The sequence below is a fragment of the Rattus rattus genome, chromosome 3 (genome assembly GCF_011064425.1).
Source record: "Rattus rattus isolate New Zealand chromosome 3, Rrattus_CSIRO_v1, whole genome shotgun sequence".
Classification (NCBI taxonomy): domain Eukaryota; kingdom Metazoa; phylum Chordata; class Mammalia; order Rodentia; family Muridae; genus Rattus; species Rattus rattus.
The window spans coordinates 116,912,786-116,932,966 of NC_046156.1; the positions used below are offsets into that span (position 1 = coordinate 116,912,786).

Consider the following 20,181-nt stretch of genomic DNA (forward strand, 5'->3'; position numbering starts at 1 on the left):
CTTTAAAAGCGGAACAAGAATACCCTTGGCAGGGAATAGGGATGCAAAGTTTAGAACAGAGGCTGAAGGAACACCCATTCAGAGCCTGCCCCACATGTGGCCCATACATATATAGCCACCAAACTAGATAAGATGGATGAAGCAAAGAAGTGCAGGCCGACAGGAACTGGATGTAGATCTCTCCTTAGAGACACACCCAGAATACAGCAAATACATAGGCGAATGCCAGCAGCAAACCACTGAACTGAGAATGGGACCCCCGTTGAAGGAATCAGAGAAAGGACTGGAAGAGCTTGAAGGGGCTCGAGACCCCATATGAACAACAATGCCAAGAAACCAGAGCTTCCAGGGACTAAGCCACTACCCAAAGAATATACATGGACTGACCCTGGGCTCCAACCTCATAGGTAGCAATGAATAGCCTAGTAAGAGCACCAGTGGAAGGGGAAGCCCTTGGTCCTGCCAAGACTGAACCCCCAGTGAATGTGATTGTTGGGGGAAGGGTGGTAATGGGGGGAGGACGGGGAGGGGAAGCCTGTATAGAAGGGAAGGGGGAGGCATTAGGGGGTTGTTGGCCCAGAAACCGGGTAGGGGAATAATAATCGAAATGTAAATAAGAAATACTCAAGTTAATAAAGATAAAAAAAAATTATATCCTTTTAGCCTGTGCTAGCGCCAGCACCCATAGGGCCACATGACACTCTGGGGTATCTTTATCTCAGTGGTTCCATGCTGCCCCCAAGTACTCTCAGACCCAGGTGATTTGCCAGCCAAGCTGTTCCAGTGTGGCATCTTGCCACATTGGTCCCTAGGGTTAGTTGTGGCACCCATGGGGCCATATGGAACTAACCATAATTTATCTCTGGTTAATATATCTCCTGGTGGCTCTCTACTAGCCTCAAACTCTCTGGTTCCAGGTACCTGGTAAAATCAAGACTCAACAAACTGCAACCTAACTATTAGACTATATGTTAAATTTTCAATCTACAATATATTCATACAATAAACTCACAACCAATTGATAAAGATATAAACCACCCACCTAGATAAGATAAATTGATGTATAGAAATCCATCCTTTAAGAAATATTCTTAACTAGCTGTATCTATGTATAGATTCATGGCAATGGATCATTTACATCTGCTTCCATGTTGCCTCTTCCTTTCTGCCTCTCCCTTTCCTTCTAAAACTTTGTTCCTTTCTCCCTTCCTTCTCATCTAATGACAGGCCTCGGTTTATCTTGTGTCTGCCTTCAACTGCATAATATCAACCTACAGTGCTGTATGATGTTCATAGCAACCTTATAGTCAGAACCTGAAAACAACACAGATGTCCCACAATGAAAGAATGGATACAGAAATTGTGGTATGTTTATACAGTGGAATACTATTCAGCTAGAAAGAATGAGGACAACATGAATTTTGCAGACAAATGGATGGAAGTAGAAAATATCATCCTGAATGAGGAAACGTAGACACCAAAGGACATGCATGGTAAGTAATCATTAATAAGTGAATATTATACAAATAGTACAGAATACCCAGAATAAAACCCACAGAATTTAAGAAAGGAAGGAAGAAAGAAAAGCAAAGAGAAAAGAAAGAGGAACATGATCAGGTATGGGTGAGGTGGAGAGACAGGAGAGAAGCCCTGAGGGTCAGCAGAATGGAAATATGCAACCTCGGTGGTGGAGACCCTCTAGAAAGTACCAGAGGTTTGGAAGGTGAAAGACTCTTCGGACTCAAAGGGACCTTAAATGAAATGCCTAACAGTGGGGAGAAGGAACTCACAGAGTCCACCTCCAGTAGATAGGCAGGGCAGCTCTGAGGCAGACCAGGCAGTCCTCTGCTGTATAGGTGTGTGGTCCAGTGACCAACCCTAATTGGGATCCAGCTCAAGGGGAGGCTCTAAGGCCTGGCACTATTACTAATGTTACAGTGTGCTAACAGACAAGATCCTAGCATGGCGGTCCTCTGAGAGGCCCAACAAACAGCTTGAGACAGACTCAGATACTTATACCCAACCACTGGACTAATGCTGGGGGGGTCCCTGTGGTTGAATTAGGGAAAGGCTGGAAGAAGCTGAAGAGGAGGGCGACCCCATAGGAAAACCTGCAGTCTCAGCTACCCTAGACCCCTGAGATGTCTCAGACACTGAGCCACCAACCAGGCAGCATAGTGTAGCTGGTCTGAGGCCCCCAACACATATACAGCAGAGGACTGCCTGGTTTGCCTCAATGGGAGATGTGCTTAACTCTTGAGAGACTTGAGGCCCTGGGGAGTGGGGAGGACTGGCATGGGAGGGGGGCTTCCTCTTGGAGACAGGAGGAAGAAGAATGTGATGAGGAACTGTGGAAGGGCAGGCCAGGATGGGGGCAGTGAATTGGCTGTAAAGATAAAAGTAATAAAAAACTTGAATAAAGAAATAAAGAACTTGAGCTGGAAGATTAAATCCTTACAGTAGTCACAGTCAATGGTTTATTTCCTCCCCATTCTGTTAGCTCCCTGCCTTATACCTATTGCCTTCTCCTGAGTCCTTATAAAATCTCCCCTGGGACCTGAACTGTACATAGACTCTGTTCTCTAAACCAAAACTTCTATAGGTAGAAATAGTATCTAGACACATTCAGTGACTAGGTTATAGGTAAACAGTTCTCCCGAGGGCTGGTGAAATGGCTCAGCAGTTAAACGTATATACTGGTCTTGCAGAAGACAGGAGTTTGATCCCCTGAACCGACATCAGGCAGCTAGCTCACAGTCACTTGTAACTCCAGCTCCAGGGGATCTGACACCCTCTTATGGACTCTATGGGTACCTGCACTTTATGTGCTCATGCCCCCCGCCCCCACCAAATAACTGAAAATAAAATCTTTAACTTTAAAAAAAAATGAATTCTGTCTATAAAGCAACTGGGTTATATTTGACTTATTTTCCCCTCAAAACTGCAAACTTAAGAAAAGAGATCCTATTTCTATTGACTGCCCCCACAGGACGGCTCTTGGATCCTTGCCTAGGGAGATTTCAGAGACTAATCATCTGCTTTCCCAGATGGTACAAGAGAAGGTGAAGCATTTTGAGTTTTCAAAGGCAATTTTACTATTATGTAGCAAAGTTTTTAAAAAATGAAATTTTCCATTACAGGAAGCAGCTTATAAGAAAAAGAGATTAAAAAATATTTACAAGAAAATGTCAACTAGAGAAATAAACAAAAATAGTAAGTATCATACAACCGAGATGTAATTTGCTAATATGTTTACATTGATCCATAAGAAACTGCTCATATTTTAATCATTTCTATCATTTAAAAGTGCAAATTCCCATGGTTCAACCTCCTAAGGAGAGTCTAGACTACCCACCCAGGGACACGTGTCTTTACAGAATAGTTTCAGCACAGATTTAGAGTTGAGACAACTACCAGTCTGTGTAGGGTGAAGGGGACTCATACATTTAGTAGAGATTTAAGTAAGATGAGAGGGATAAACTTAAGAACCAATAATGCTTGATAAAGCTGGCTGAAAAAAGAATAAAGTAAAAATACTACGTGATTAAGCTGTCCCTTCCATCTAACTACTGTCGAAACAAAGATATATAATATGCTCAATATTGCTTTTTTACCGTATAAATTAAAAATCTCTATTAGTCTAATTATAAAGAAGCAAATTACATGTGTTATAAATCCTATATGCCACTTAAAATCATAATCATTTACCAGATTCTTTCCTAATGTGAATAGGGTTTTGCAGTATTTGTATGTGTTTGTACATGAACTCCTGAGCCACAAGTGACAGTCTAATTATTGATTTTCTATCACCAAGCAGGGTGAGTGGCACGGATCACACACCCGAATGCCTGCTAAATCAGTTAAGTTAGTATTATTTTTATTCTTGACTTTCACTTTTAATTATAAAAACCTACAGTGGGATATCAGATACAATGTTGGATATTACATCTTATAGATAAATTTAAAGTAAAGACCAAGATATATGAATTATCTTTTAAGCCCATTAAAAGGTTTCTTAAACTGCATAAGAACTATAATTGCTTTGTGTCTACAAAAATAAATGGAAATGTCTACATGTTTAATTAGGTAATTCTTTTTATAACAGGCAAAGGAGCATAATGTCTCAATGCAAGGTGTCATGGGTATTTACACATTTTTAGCAACACCTGGGCATTGCTGTTGCAAAAATTCCACTGTGAGGGCTAAAGTCTCTATGTTTTAAAACATTTTTACCACTCAAACACACCAAAAATAAAAGGTTTTTAATTTGACAACGTGTTGTCTAATTCACATACTAAATTGCTCTATACAGGGAGACTTCACAATCCAGGAGCCATAGCCATGCTGCTGCAAGTAGGCCTTCAGTAATGCCTTAGCTTCTTGATAGGGTCCAGACAGACACTAGAGAGAGAAAGTTGATTGCATCAAATTGGCCTACAAAGTAAATAACTTCACATTGATGAACTTTAAATTTAAAAAAACTCATGAAAGACCTCTGAACTCCTATGCTAATTTAAAACAGTTCTTTCCAGATATGCTTAAGCAGGCAATTTTGCTTGTTGTTTAACATTAAGATTAAATAAATTCATAACAGAAAAATGTAAAGAAACATATAAAAGTATCGATATACCTTTGCAAAGCTACCTTTACTAAAATATAGTTAACTATAAAACTTACCCACTGTGATCGCTGTTAAAGTTATTGGGATGTGCAAATGTTACTCTGTCCAGTGGTAATGCCACTCTACTGCCTCTGCATCTTCCATTCTGCCTCCTGCAGGCCTGCAGTCAGTCTCTACCTCTACCTTTGGCCCTAGCCCCTGGCAGCTACATATTTTTTGGTCTCAAGATTTAGTTTTCTGGAAGTTTCAAGTAAGTAATTAGTGAGTAAGCACTCTGCTATGTCAGGCTAGCATAATATTTTCCAACCTATGCTATTTCACATGCCAGGCTTGGTTTTCAATGTCGGTTAACAACACAGTATGAATCTATCGCCTCTGTCCATTCACCAGCTTATGAAATTGCACTGTTTCCAGTTTTTACTGTTAGGGAGATGCTGTTATAAACATTCATGTAAGTTTGTTTCCTACAAATGCCAGTGGTACTGCGGAGTCACACGGCAAGTATGCTTACTTTTGCGGGGCAGGGGGGGAAGCAGGAGGGGGAAGGGGGCAAGCCAAATTGTTTTTCAAAAGTGGCTGTACCATTTTCAGTCTCACTATAATACATGAGGCCTCATCCATCCAAACCATCAATAGTACCTGGTGTGGGGCATCTTCTGGACTACAGTTGTTCACTAGGTTTAGGTAAAGAGCCAGACTCCATCAAAGTGTGAAGTACAGCAGCAAGTGCTGAAGAAGAGCTGAAGAAATCCCATAGCCCTGGCTCAGAGCACTGACAATGTGACTGCATTCCACATTGCTCAGTGTAGAGTAACCAGCTCCACCTGAAGAAGTATAACTATGACTTACAGAGAAGTTCATGCCTGGCTTAAAGTTTTAAAGAATACCTTGATTGTTTTGTGATGCTTTTGTTAGTTTGGGCATCAAGATACTGGTCTTGTAAATCAAACAGGAAAATCTCTATATTTGAAAGTGATTTTGTAGGATTTATATAATAATTCTGTTATATATGATAAAATTTAGCATCTGGTATTTTCTATGGGAAAAGAACTTGGTAACAATTCATAACTTCTCTATTTGATATTCTAATTGCATATCTATTTATTGTCATATTTTGACATTCTTTGTTTGTCTAATAGCATGTCTGTTTCATCTAACTTGTTAACAAACAGTTGTTGGACCAAGGGCCTCTCCTCCCATTGATGTCTGACAGAGCCATCCTCTGCTACAATGTGGTTGGAGTCATGGGTTCCTCCATGTGTACTCTTTGGTTGACGGTTTAGTCCCTGTAAGCTCTGGGGGATCTGGTTGGTTGATATTGTTGTTCTTCTTATGAGGTTACAAATCCCTTCGACTACTTCAGTCCTTTCTCTAATTCCTCCAATGGGGACCCTGTTCTCAGTCCAATGGTTGGCTGTGAGCATTCACCTCTGCATCTGTCAGGCTCTGGCAGAGCCTCTCAGGAGACAGCTGTATCAGGCTCCTGTCAGCATGCACTTCTTGGCATCAGCAATAGTGACTGGGTTTGGTGACTGCATATGGGATGGATCCCTAGGTAGAGCAGTCTCTGGATGGCCTTTCCTTCAGTCTCTGTTCCACAATTTTTCCTCCTGTGAGTGTTTTGTTCCTCTTTCTAAGAAGGACTGCCCAGTGTAGGCGAATGCCAGAGTAGGGAGGCAGGTGGCAATGGATGGGTAAGGGAGCAGTCATAGAAGCAGGGGGAGGGGGAATAGTATAGGGGTTTTCTGGAAGGGAAACTAGGAAAGAGGATAACATTTGAATGTAAATAAAGAAAATATCCAATTAAAAACAAATAGTTGTTGGAAGTGCTTGGGGTCTGTAGTGATGACCCTTTATTCCAGCTTTTGATAATTTGTTTTCCCTTGTATTCCCTTACTCACTAAAAGATCAAATTCTAACTCTTAATGAACCAACTTTAGATTTCATTTATTTTTTTATTAATTTTTGTTTCAAATTTCATTGATTTCCACTCTGATACATATTATTTATCCCATTTTACTTATATTTATGCCCCTGATTTTAACCAGTTTCTTGAGTTGGAAGCTTAAATAATTTTAGGATTCTTTTGTAATATAAGCATTTAAAGCTATACAATTTCCATACTTCTTTAAACACCCATTAATTTCAATGTATTATGCTTTTTAACTCACTCTAAGTTTTTTAGTTCCTATGAACCATTGGTAATTCAGAAATGAAAACATTTCTAAATATATAACAATTTACCACATTTCATTCTCCTGTTAATTGATATTTTAATGCCACAGTGGCGAGAACATATATTTCTGATGTTTATGTTGTTACTGTAAAGTTCTCCTGCTTTCACTGAGATCTGTCTTCATGGGAGGTTCAACTGCTATGCTATCCTCTCATCCTCAGTTTTCCCTTTTGTTTTTACAGTAGGCCTAGCATCCCAGTTATAGGTAACCTTGTACCTATATAACTTAAGAGATAAACGATATTATTAACAGCAGACACTGTACTCAAACATATGAGACCCATAGGCCTTCTATCTTCTGGCAAACTTGCGTGTACAAGTGGATGTATTTAACCAATGTATCTATACCTTAAGTATCCTTTGGCTTTTGTTCACTGTCTAATTTTTTTGAGCTTATCTTGTACATGATTCTAGTTTTCCTATCAGCCAGAGAACAAAGAGAATTTCAAATTGATTTCAGTCTTTTCGTTTTCCCATATCATCTTGGTAAACAGATTTACCACTTGCCTCCAACAAGGACTCCAACTTGAGCCAGGGGATTTACCAGCTTTTCCTATTCATTTTCCACCAGGTTTGGCACCTTAAGCTGAAAAGAAAGACCCTACAAACTGTTATCCTCTGCCCCATATCAAGCCTATAGCCTCTGGCAGAAAATCTATGACTTTAGTGGAGTCTTAATTCTGCTAACTACACTACCTATGATTCAAATCATTTGAACTAGAGAGATGAAGACAAGAGAAGAACAGCTCCAGGCAAGAACATAAACTTGTTATTCTTATTTAAAGTCCTAGAACCTTTTCAAGAAAATATAATTTTGATATTATTTCCCTAACTTTAATTCTTTTCCAGAGTTATGAAAGGGTGCTTTTGACTAGTTCTGTTTTCATACTGTTTTTACAAAAACACCTATAGCCTCTTTACATCACTGAAAACAGCAAGGACCCAGAGAAGCTTATATGTGGTTTTAGGAAGGTGTATGTACAAAGGCTTGTAGCTGGTATGACTGTATGTGGGAATATGTACACAGGCTTGTAGCTGATATAACTCTATGTGGGTATACACAGGATTGTAGTTGACTTAACTATCTGTGGGTATGCAAACATAGGACTCTGACTGACAGAAGTATATGCGGGAATATCTACATAGGCTTGTAATTGATATGGCTATAAGTGGGAGTACATATACAGGCCCATAGTTAATATGACTGCTTCATAGCTCAAAAGTATTGTTTGGTTATTCCAGTGCTGGCAAAATTAAAAAGACTTTCATATAACACTGTATTATTAAAATCAGGAAAATCAAAACACTAATGATAAAATGGATGTATGAATATGTAAGCCATATCAAATTAAAGCTTAATAAATAAAATCTACTATGACTTTAGTTCAGTGCTGTCGTGCTTGCCTTGAACGTACAAGCAATGTAACCCTCCTGTCCCCAACATTCTGTTTAGAAAGACAAAAAACTCTGTATTATTTGTTACATCATATTCAAATTAGGGCCTGGAATTTAACTTATCATGAGCAATGTAAGCAATTATTGTAAGACTTAACATTATATAGTTAATAATGTGATGCAGAGAAAATAGCTTTATTACATTTGTTTCTCTGTGGATAAGAAAAAGTTGTTATGCAAAATAAGTACTGTAATGTGTTATACTCAGAGCTGTTTAATAAATGTTTGCTGTCTCATGTATTTAATTATCATTTTTATCTGTACTTTTATGATCACCTTACCTTAGCTGCATGGTATGTCCGAGCTTCAAGTAAATCATCTGTTTTTGCTTCCTTGGCAAGCAGATTAAATCGACTTAACATTGCAGCCTTACAAAGCCGACTTGCCATTGATAAACCACTTTTAAATGGAGAACTAAAGTTGAAAGGAATGGAACACAGAGTAAACATAGTTAATGACTTGTGTTGGCAACTGTAAGGATTAATAGTCCATAAATATTTATGAGTCCAAATTAGGGAGAAAAATACATGTAGAGAAACTTTTAGATATGAAGCATTCTGTGTACTGCTGTCAGAGCTAATTTAACTTGTTATTGTACTACACCAAAAGTTAAAACACAATGTATTTGAATATTTTTATTATTTGAAGTAACACTAAACTATGGTGATTCAAACTGAAGCAGTGATTCTCCCATGCTTGCCTGAAAGGTGGCATGGAAACGCCCTCTGAAGTGATGACAACCACTGAGTTGTAACTAGAGCAATAGGTGACAGAGGGACACATGGATCAAATCTGAAACTGTACACTGCATCCTCTGCAAGCAAACTTTAATTGAGAAAACATTCTTTATAACCATCCATATATGTATGTGTGTGTGCACGCACATATATGCATTGTCTATTCTAATAAAACTGGGTTCCAGATCACAAACCTTTCTACTGAGTAACTTTTTCCCCGTAATAATTTATTGGCTGTTCTTGTGACAGATGATTCAAACTTTCCATTCTTCTGGTATCCATGTAGTTTTTCAGAAGCATGCATCCCCTTGAATTTGTGCTAGCCTTATGATTTGTTATGGTGAACAAGGAGAAAATGTGCCAGTTCGGAGCCTAGGTTTCAGGGTAACCCTGTTTCCTTCTCTTCAGACTCCTCCACATTCAGGCAACTGTTTTGGGATTAACCTACTAAAGGGCAGAGAACAACTATTCCTTGTGAGATCAACCAAAGTGACGTTTTCTTTGACTAACACCTGACTCCAGGTGTCTAAGGTAGTTCAAAAATGATTCAGAAGAAACATTCAGCTGATCTAAACATGTATTGAGAAGTAACAATATATTGATGCTTTAAATCACTCAATTTTGAGGTAGTTTTTATGTAGCAAATGTTAGCATGCAGTCATGTATATGAAATCTACTGATTTCTATATTCATTTCCTACTGTGATACTGTTGGTAGGTTTTCTATAAAATGTCTGGACTTTTCAGCAGAACTGGGGAACACAGAAGAGGAACATGTGCCTGGTGTTTGTGAGGTGCTAGATTTGACATTCAAAATCCCCCTACCAGTGGCAGTTTTGCCTCCTTTCTCCCACAGGTTGTCTCTCACTTTCTCTAGCCCAGCACACTGATGTTGGCAATGGCAGTAACAATGAACAGTCATCCTGGCGCGTGGGAGTTATTTCGAGTCAATAAAGCTACGTTTTATCCTGAAGCACTTCATCTACTGTTCTCCTTTTCACTTTTACTCCACAGCAGACCTTTCTTATGTGCTCTACTGGAAGGACGACATGAATGAATGGTGATCAGGAACAGGAATTTATAAGCTGGTGTCACCTCTGCTGCCACTCTTACATTCTAGGAAAACGTCAATTAGTACTGCTGTATACGTCATCTGCTTTTAAATGCTTCTAGAGTTTTTGTTGTAGTGATTATTGCAAAGCTTTCCTTGTAAGTTTTGTATGTACATTGGGGAAGAAGTAATGTTTCAATATGCATCTGCTTCATGTAAGGTTGGTGCATTTATGACACACATGGGTAGATCACACTCATAACCCTAATACTTAGCAAGCTGAGACAAGATAACTGAAAAACTGAGACTAGCTGGGCATGGTGGTGTACACCTTTAATCACAGAACTTGGGAAGTAGAGGCAGGTGGTTCCTTGAGTTCTAGGCCAGCCTGGACTACAGAGTGAGTTACAGGACTGCCAGGGCTACACAGAGACCCTGTCTTGAAAAACGAAACCAAACCAAACCAAACCAAACCAAAAAACCTGAGACTAGCTACTTAGCAAGTCTACACACACACACACACACACACACACACACACACACACACACACACACACGATGGATGCTTTTAAATTTTTATTCATGTGTGTGCCTGTGTATATGAAAATATGCACTCATGCATGTTAAGTATCCTTAGAATCCAGATAAGGGAGTCAAATCCCCTGGATCTGGAGTTACAGGTGGCTATGATCCACCCCATGTGGGTGCTGGGAACTTCTGCCCTCTGCAGTATCAGCAGTGACTTTTAACCATTACGCCATCTTTCCAGCACTTAGGTATTTTTCTCTTTCTTCCTTTCTTTTTCCTTTCCCTTCCCTTTCCCTTTCCTTTTTCCTTTCCTTTTCTTTCTTTCCTACTTCTTCCTCATAACCTCAGTTCTTTTGTTTCTTTCTGCTTGCTTCTTTTTTAAAATGTTTTTAATTTAAATAAAACCCCTTTCCTTCCCTCTAGCCTCTCCCATGTCACCATATAAAGCTGACAGCCTCTTCTCATTATTATCATCATTATTATTATTAGTTGTATGTGTGTGACAGCCACCTGATATTTGACAGAGAGGCAAAACACATTGACAAAAGGAAAGCTTCTTTAACAAATGGTGCTGGGAAAATGAGATGTCCACATACAGAACAATGAAATTAGAATTTAATCACTTAGCACAAAAATGAGACTCAGGTGGATCAAAGATCTCAATTTAAAACCTGAAACACTAAAGCTCCTAGAAGAAAACATAGGCAGTACATTATAAGATACAGGATATGTGGTGGTCTAAATAAGCTTAGCCCAGGGAGTGGCCTTGTTGGAGGAAGCGTGTCACTTGAGCGTCCTCCTAGCTACCTGAGGATGACAGTCTTCTCCTGTTTGGCTTTGGAACAAGATGTAGAACTCTCAGCTCCTTCTCCAGCACCATGTCTACCTGCACGCTGCCATGTTACTGCCTTGAGGATAATGGACTGAATCTCTAAACCTGTAAGCCAGCCCCAAATAAATGTTTGCCTTTATAAGAGTTGGCTTCATCATGATGACAGCTCCTCCCATAAATAGAAACCCTCATGAAGACAGACGTGTAGAAAATAATTTTTCTAATAATACTCCATTTGCCAAAAAAAGAAAAAAAATCAGTGAACAACTGAGAAGTAGGACTTCATAACTCTTAAGTAGCTTTTGTACAAATAAGGAAACAAGCAAGTAATGGAGAAACCCACAGAATGGGAGAGACTCTTTTTGAGCTATAAATCTGACACAGAATTAATATACAGAATACACAAAACTCAAATACAAAACAAAAACCAAAAAAATCAAACCAACACAACAACAAAACAAGAATCAAGGAAATGATCCCACTTAATAATGGGCTCTGTGAATAATAAATAAAAGTGGCTAAGAAATACCTCAAAAAGTGTTATTCACACTTAGCAGATAGCAAGTGTCTTAGAAAACGAAGACAACGGAAATTTCATCACACTCCTGTCAGGGTGGCTAAAATACAGTGACTGACAACCAATGCAGGAGAAGTCATAGACAAAGAGGAACGCTTACTAACTCTGGAAATCAGTATGGAAAATCCTCAAAAAACAAAAACAAAAAATAAACCTGTAGCAGCTCTACCATTCCTGGGCATACACATACCTAGTGACTTGACGTCCTTTCCCACAGACACATGCCTACTCTGCATTTACAGCAGCCAGGAAACTGAAAGATCTAAAGCTAAACACTCAGTAACAACCAAACACTGAGACTTTCTGGGGCTGGGTATGGTGGCACATGCATCGACCTCAGCACTCTATGAAAACAGAGGATGGCTGAGGCTAGCAAGGGTTGAAGAGTGAGACTCTGACTTTAATTTTTTTTCTTTTGACAGAGTCCATAGAACTTGACTATCTAAAAATACGGTAACAACAACAACAACAAGAACAACAACAACAAACCAAGTATCTTTTATTAAGAAGCCAAGGGTGGTCTGAACCTAGAGACCCTCTCTGTCTTTTCCTCTCTGGTGCCAGGGTCAGCACCACTGGATTGGGCTTTCTTTGTTTTATAAAGACTCTCTGAGACTAAAATTCACATAGCCTAATAGTCAGACATATCCACTACTTTATTTTTATTATTTGCAGATCCTTGGTCATAATAAAAAATATACTAATTTCATTTTTATTTATTCCATTTTGTCATGCCATTATTTCCTGAATTTTAAAGTATCTTTAATATAGTCAAATGTGTAAGTTGAGCCTATTTATAATCCAAAGCACAGACAATGTATTAATTGTGGTAGTCTATATTATTCTTGACTTTATCTTGCATATCATCCCAAGAGTATTATGCTTGATGATATTCATGCCAAGAAATAGTTGTACTGGTCTTGATTAAATGTCCTTCTACAAGGAAGATATTGAAAGCATGTAAACTTGGGTGTGTGTGGGAGCACACTAAAAGAAAACTGGGTTACCTGGAACTATATGTGTGTGCGTGGGTTTAGGGTTTTTACTGGACCCTAGATAACTTACCATAGCTATAGGCCTGAAGAAAAATGGCTTCTCCTCCCCTGTGTGTTAAGCTTTTAACATCACTGCTCATTTAAAATGTATATACACACTACTAGAAGTTTTTATTTTTATTCAATAATAAATTGTGGTAATAGTACAAAGAAATATTTAAAACGTATAGAATATTATGTTTAAAAATAATTCCTTTGGAAATAAAACATCTAAATTAGAATTTCAGTTTGTAAGTCTTACTATAGGGATGACTCAGAAAAATACTGGAAAATCACATGCAACTTACATGGCTATCATTATAGATGTTCTTAGACTTACATGTTCATAATATTTGGGATAGAATGTGAAAAATACAGATTCCTAATCTCAGATCAAGAAATTCAAATTTAGTAGAACAAATTCTATGATTCTCATACAAGATGATGTTTTTAACAAACACAGGGTCCAGAGACAAAGTCCGTGGGTTTGTACACTGGTTTTATCACTTAAAATATAACTGCTCTAACCTCTTATTTACCCCAAAAGGAATTTATAATGAATATGATGTCAGTAACTGGCCACACTCAATAAAAATTGTTGAGAATTAAATAAATAATATACAAAATTGTTTTGTATTTCAATATTTCAATAAAATACCTTTTTTTTGCTGTAGGTATGTATGTATGTATGTATTAGAGAAAGTAGTAATTCTAACCTTTCAGTGATCTTCCCACTTAGGCCATCCACAATCTCCAGAGAATTGTCCCCTTGTGCCCAATTCAAACTGAGTGATTTATGGTCCAAGTTTATTTGCAGAGGATATGCAGTGGGCACTAAGCTAATATGAGGTCTGTTGACCAAGTAAAACATGGGCAGTTTTGAAGTGAGTGCATCATCAACACGTTGGTTTATTGCGATTTCTAAGCCTCTTGTGTCATTGCAATTCCCATCACCTAGAAAGAAAAAACAAAATACACTCAGGAATTTAAGATCAAAAGGTTATGTTAAACAAACAAACAAACAAATAAAAAAAGGGAATGGTTAACTGTAAAAATCTAAAGCTCACTTCTTTAATTTTTCTCTATTCCACATCTGTCCTCTTAGCAGCTATTTCCATATATTTTACCAAATCAGTACAATCACAACATTTTCATTTAAAAAGGCTCAAAAAGGAAATAATGAAGTAATACTAGTAAATAAAAGCAAAGAACCAGCAGCTGGGGAAATGGATCAGGATTAAGAGCACTGGCCCACAAGTGGGGAGGTGCACTAGGGATTCTGTGGAATATTTTACAGAACTGCACATCTTTGACTTGCAATGTTACTTGCAGGACTTTGTATTACAATACAAATATTTGTATATTGTGTATATTGTAAATATTAAGTATGAAAAGGTCATTCACAATAACATTTTAGTAACTGCAAATGATTAGATACAATTGAGAAATGTCATCAACTGATACCTGGCTAAATAAGTTATAATATACTTCTGTATGATAAAGCAAAAAGGGTTAATAAAGAAGTTATTTACATAGACATATGTAAATCTTTCCAAGATCCTTTTTAAATAAGAAAAACAGTTGTAGAAAAGTATAAATCGGATGTTCCTGTTGGTATCTGTGTATCTAAAGTATAAAATACAAAAAAGAGTATGTTCACTGATTTCAATAAAGCACAACTCAATTATCCAAAGAAAAAATAAGAAACTAACAACAATATATCCTTTCACAGAAGTAAAATGGGTGCTTAGGGACTGCAGTAAGAGAGAGACTTTTTGCTACACTTTTTAAATTACAAATCAAGTTAATTTATTTCCTCTACATTTAAAATAAAGCTAATATTAGCAAAACAAATATCCATCTTCTGTTTTACAATATGCATTATGAAGTTGAACATACACATATGGAAAAGCTGGGTGCGGTGTCACATGTCTGTGATCCTAGCATTTGAAGAGCAGATGCAGGGACATCAGGATTTCAAGGCTAGTCTCAGTTACAAAGTGGGTTTGATATAAGCCTAGTCTACATAAGACCCTGTCACAAACAAAGAAATCTGAGAGATCTCAACTAAGAAACTTAACCATGTCTCTAAAGGTCTTAGAAAAACAAAAACAAGCCAAAACCAAAAGCAACAGACAAAGAAATCCTAAACCAATGACATGAAATAAAAAAAAATACAAAGAATCAATACAAAGAGTAGATTTTTTGAAAATATAAACTAGATCAATAAACTCTTCATCAAAGTAATCAAAGTACTCAAATTAATATAATTAAGAAATGAAACCAAACTCATTAGAGAATACTCTGAAAACCTAGATTCCTAAATGCTGGGAATTGTGAAAGAAATGGGAAGCTCCTGGACATATATAACCTCCTGAAATTCAGTCAAGAATAGCAAGAAGAAACATGGTATATGGATCTGTAGTGAGCAATAAATTTAAACCATTTGAAGAAAGCCCAGGACTGGATGGAGTCACTATAGAATTCTACTAGATCTTTTATGAACTAACACTAACTAGTCTATAAAATAGAAAGATATGAAACACTACCAAGCTCATTCTATGATATTAAAGAACAGACAAGGACACAACAACACTATATACTGGTTGCCTCAAAGAACACAGATACAAAAATTCTCAAAGACATATTTGCAAAACAAATTCAATCACGCATGAAGAAGAATATGCCTCATGTTGAGGTGGTCTCACTCCAGGCATTTAAAACTGGATATTTTAGCATATATAATGAATAGTTTGTAATACAGAACATAAATAGACTCAGTGATAGAAACCATACGATAATCTCAACAGGAGCAGAAAAAAAAACTTTAACAAAGTTTTGTATCTCTTCATGAGTAAAGCCCTGAGAAATCAGGATAGAAGAAACATGAACTATTTGACAGATGTACAGCTAACATTATACTAACTAAGGAAACCCTTAAAGTGTTTCCTCTATAGTTAGCAATGAAACAAGAATGTCCATCTATACACACTTATTCAATATAGTACAGAAATTGTAGCTAGAATTTGAAGGTGTAAGAAAATAAATGAAGAAAAGTCAAAATACCTTTTTCCAATCAACATGTTTCTATAAATAAAATTTTAAAAAACTGTAAATAGAACCAGAAAGTTGTCTCAACATTTAAGTGCACTTTTTGCTCTTATAGAAGACCCAGTTTGGTTCTCAGTCCACATGGCTCAAAAAATCTGAAACTCAATGCTAGGGGATCTGATACCCTGGTCTCTATAGGCACCAAGAATGTCCATGATACATACATATATACTGGCAAAAACTCATGAGTATAAAATAAATAAATCAACAAATTTTAAAATACTCTAAATAATATATCATAAAACTTAAATTTGATAAGCACTTCTCAACATTTAAAAAAATGTTACTAAATCAACATTTAAAAAAAACACTAGTATTTCTATATACTAAAAACAAACTTGCAGAGAAAGAAATCAGGAAAAGAATCCCACTCACAATACATTTTTTAAAAAGTATTTAGAAATAAATCTATCCAAGCAAATGAAATACCTTTACAATGAAAACAAAGAAATTAAGAAAGACAGAATATGGGAAGACCTCCATATCCATGGATAGGCCAAATTTATATTGGTTTGTTTTAGTAGTTTTTGTCTTATTGGCCTTTTGTTTATTCATATTTGTATGTGTGTGCTTTTATAGGATTTCTTAAAACATTTTAGTTATTCAGAGAGAAAGAACATAAAGTTGGGTGGGTAGGGAGCTGGGGAGAATCTGGAAAGAACTGGGGGAGGGGAAAAACATGATCAAAATATATTGTACAAAAAAACTTTTTCTCAATAAAAGCTTTTTTAAATACCAAGCAGGAAAATATTTATCAACTACATACTACACAGGAGATTATTATCTGGAATATAAAAGAATACTCACTATTTTAAACCTATCAAAAACTCCTAGTAATGGGGGACACGGAACATGAGTCAGCAGTCTTCTCTAACCAGGCAGGGCCTGAAATGGAGCAATGGTGCCAACCCAGGCACAGAACCTCCAGCGTGCAGGGAGTATGTGCAACAACTGACGGGGGCAGATGGAGTCCAGCAGAAAACCTTAGGTGTATCTCGGACAGTCTTGGTGGTGGTGGTGGTTGGGGAGGATTGGAGGAGCCAGAAAGGTCAGGGACACCGTAAGAATATGGTCCTCTATACATATGTTATGTTTCTGTAGCTTGGTGCTCTTCTGGGAATAATAAGTTTGAGTCAGGACTGTCTGTGCCTCTTTCACCTGCCTGTGGGACCCTTTTCTGCCTGCTGGGTGCCTTGTGCATCCTTGATGATCATGGTGGTGTGTGCCTAGTCTATTGTAGCTTGTTACTTAGTTCATGTCCTTAGGAGGCCTGCTCTCTCCTGGGGAGACACAGATGGGGTGTATCTGGAGGGTAGGGAAGTGGAGAGAAGAGATTAGGGGGTAGAGGAAGAAGGGGAAACTGCAGTCAAAATGTAATATATGAAAAAAGAATAAAATTTAAAATAAAAAATTTAAAAATAATCAAAAATTTTACATGAAAATCTCCCTGAATCATCCAAGCAATAAATGAGCAGATAAACTAAATAACTCTCAAAAGAAATACAAATGGCCAACAAATACACAAAATGTTTAACATTTATAGCCCTCAGACAAGTGCAAACCAAATCAGGTTGAGATTCCATCTCACCCCAGTCAGGATGACTAACATCAAAGAAACAAATGACAACACATACTGGTGAGGATGCTGAGAAAGAGAACAACACAAAATAAATTGCTGGCAGGAATGTAGTCACTATGAAAGCCAGGATGGAGGTTACAAAAAAAAAAACAAAAAAAACCCCTAACACTAAAACTGTTATTGCCAAATGATTTAGTTGTAGTATTCTAGGTATATACCCAAAGAAATCTAAGTGTCCCAGACTTAAGTTCACACACACACATTTATTACAGCAGTAAGCATAATACCCAAGACATGAAACCTGCCTAGGTGCCCTTCGATGGATGAATGGGAGAAGGAAATTCAATATACAAACACAATGTGGTTTTAGCAATGTTTTTCTCATATGAAGAGTTTAAATTTTCATGCATGTGTGTATATGTACATACACATATGGTATACATACAAAAACACACACACCAAGAAAGTCAACAGAGACAAATGAAGGGGAAAGGAGAAAAGGGGAAAGCAGTTACTGATTAACAGGTCATGAATATGAGCACAATACCAAGACATATGTGCACATAAATGCCATGATTCCCATTATTACGTGTGCTGAATAATACATAAAAGAAAAAACCTACAGAAATAATTATAATGACATGTGTACATGAAAATGCCACAACGAATTCCATTCTTTGTATATTAACTTAAAAGAAGAAAATTCCTAAACTGTTTTCCAATGAGATAGTATCTGGAAAGCCATTCATAAAAAAATCAAAATTCAACAGCACCTTCTAAGAAATTAATAATCTGTCAGTTGTGTTCCAGTTAACCAGACTCATTTGACCAATTAAAAGGATCTATATAATGTATTAAATTTATGTAAGGATAAGAAGGGGAAAATTGGCATTTAATTTCTTAGAGAAGATACAGCATAAGCTTTTAGATTTAGAAGGTTCAAAAAAGCATCTTTTCCATAAAGAGATGGGGTTCAGTATCAGGTAAATGAAGCTGTAAGTTTAAGACAATAAATCTAAGTGAATAGTATGTTAATTCCTGGCCTCCTATAAGATTATACAAGTCAAATAATCGTGATTTCTAGATATGACAAAGCAAATATCTCAACAAAGCAATGATGTGTAGTGAGAGTTGTGGTTTCTTATGTTACCTGAACATGTTTTTAACTCCAGGTGTAGGATAAGAGGCTGCTTCACAGATTATGGTTTACTTTGTGCACTAGCAGGGTGCACATCATCATTTTTGCCAGCTGCAGATAGTTTAATTCTAGGGACTCTGAAGAAGATGGACTCTGAGAGAGCCTTGAGAGGGCCTGTAGTAGCCACTGCCCCTGCTGCTGGTCCCTGCTGCTGGTTTGTTGCTGTTTTGCTGAACTGCTGGAGATTCTGAAGATGAAGATTGGACTTCTCACAAGGAACCCAATTCCCCTAATGAGCAGAAAGTAGCGTATAGAGTCTACATACATCCCTTTCTCCCTCTAACCTTCTTTCTCTCCTCCCTAGTGTTGGGGAGTTGGAAGGGATTGGGGTGGAGTTAAGTGTTAGAAGGGAGGTAGAGGGATAAAAACCTAATAAAACAGTAAAAAAAAATACGTCAACAATGATGTGTGCTTTTTACTTAAAGTCTCATGTATGCAAAAGCTGGTTATATACTAGTGGGTCAAATGTGGTTTTCCCTCCTACTAAACATCCAGAAATGTGCAACTCACCAACAAGTATGCTGCTGATATAAACAACAAGTATGCTGCTGATATAAACTGATATAAACTCACCAACAAGTATGCTGCTGATATAAACTGATATAAACTCACCAACAAGTATGCTGCTGATATAAACTGATATAAACTCACCAACAAGTATGCTGCTGATATAAACTGGCTGTATGAAGTGACTCAGCAGGGCTCCCTGTACACCAAGCACCTCCCATCTGGTCAGCTTGTCACTTGAGGACATACTGTTTACTCTATTAACCCCGTCTGCAGAACAGTAAACAGTAAGATAAATTTTGCCTTCAACAGCCACATGGAGACTCAGTTCTTCATTAGCTTCAAACGCAGAAATAGAATGTGGATTAAGGCGTCTAGAGAGAGAGAAAAGTTTTCTTTAAGAAAAATAAAATTGTTAAAAGTAAAATGTGCATGTTCTCAAGAATTGTTCTCTACCAGGCTTAATTTGCCAATACACATTTAATTCCAATAACATGAACAGATGTAAATACAAAGAAAAAGTAGGAATGGATTCATCAGCTCCCCAAAACTTAATGCATAACAAATTACCAACACACTAAGCTTCAGCGTAATTTTCCTATTATCAACATTCTTTATGGCCACTAATATAGAATGGTAAGGTCTAGTGGTAGTACATGCCTTTAACTCCAGCACTTGGGAGACAAAGGCAGACAGATTTCTATGAGTTCAAGACC

General features: G+C 37.3%; 1 protein-coding gene across 2 annotated transcripts in view; it reads right to left on the bottom strand.

The window, feature by feature from the left end:
* Positions 1-4,247: 4,247 nt before the first annotated feature.
* Adad1 (adenosine deaminase domain containing 1) overlaps positions 4,248-20,181 on the bottom strand; it is a 32,680-nt gene continuing 16,746 nt past the window's right edge. The window contains exons 9-12 of one of the 2 annotated variants that reach the window (XM_032896764.1): positions 19,610-19,839; positions 13,787-14,024; positions 8,594-8,726; positions 4,248-4,401 (exon numbers count right to left, since the gene is read on the bottom strand). In XM_032896764.1, coding sequence (XP_032752655.1) covers positions 4,288-4,401; positions 8,594-8,726; positions 13,787-14,024; positions 19,610-19,839 — 715 coding nt within the window. In that variant the 3' untranslated portion in view covers positions 4,248-4,287. The remainder of the gene's footprint in view (positions 4,402-8,593; positions 8,727-13,786; positions 14,025-19,609; positions 19,840-20,181) is intronic. The other variant, XM_032896765.1, reaches the window with a different exon arrangement.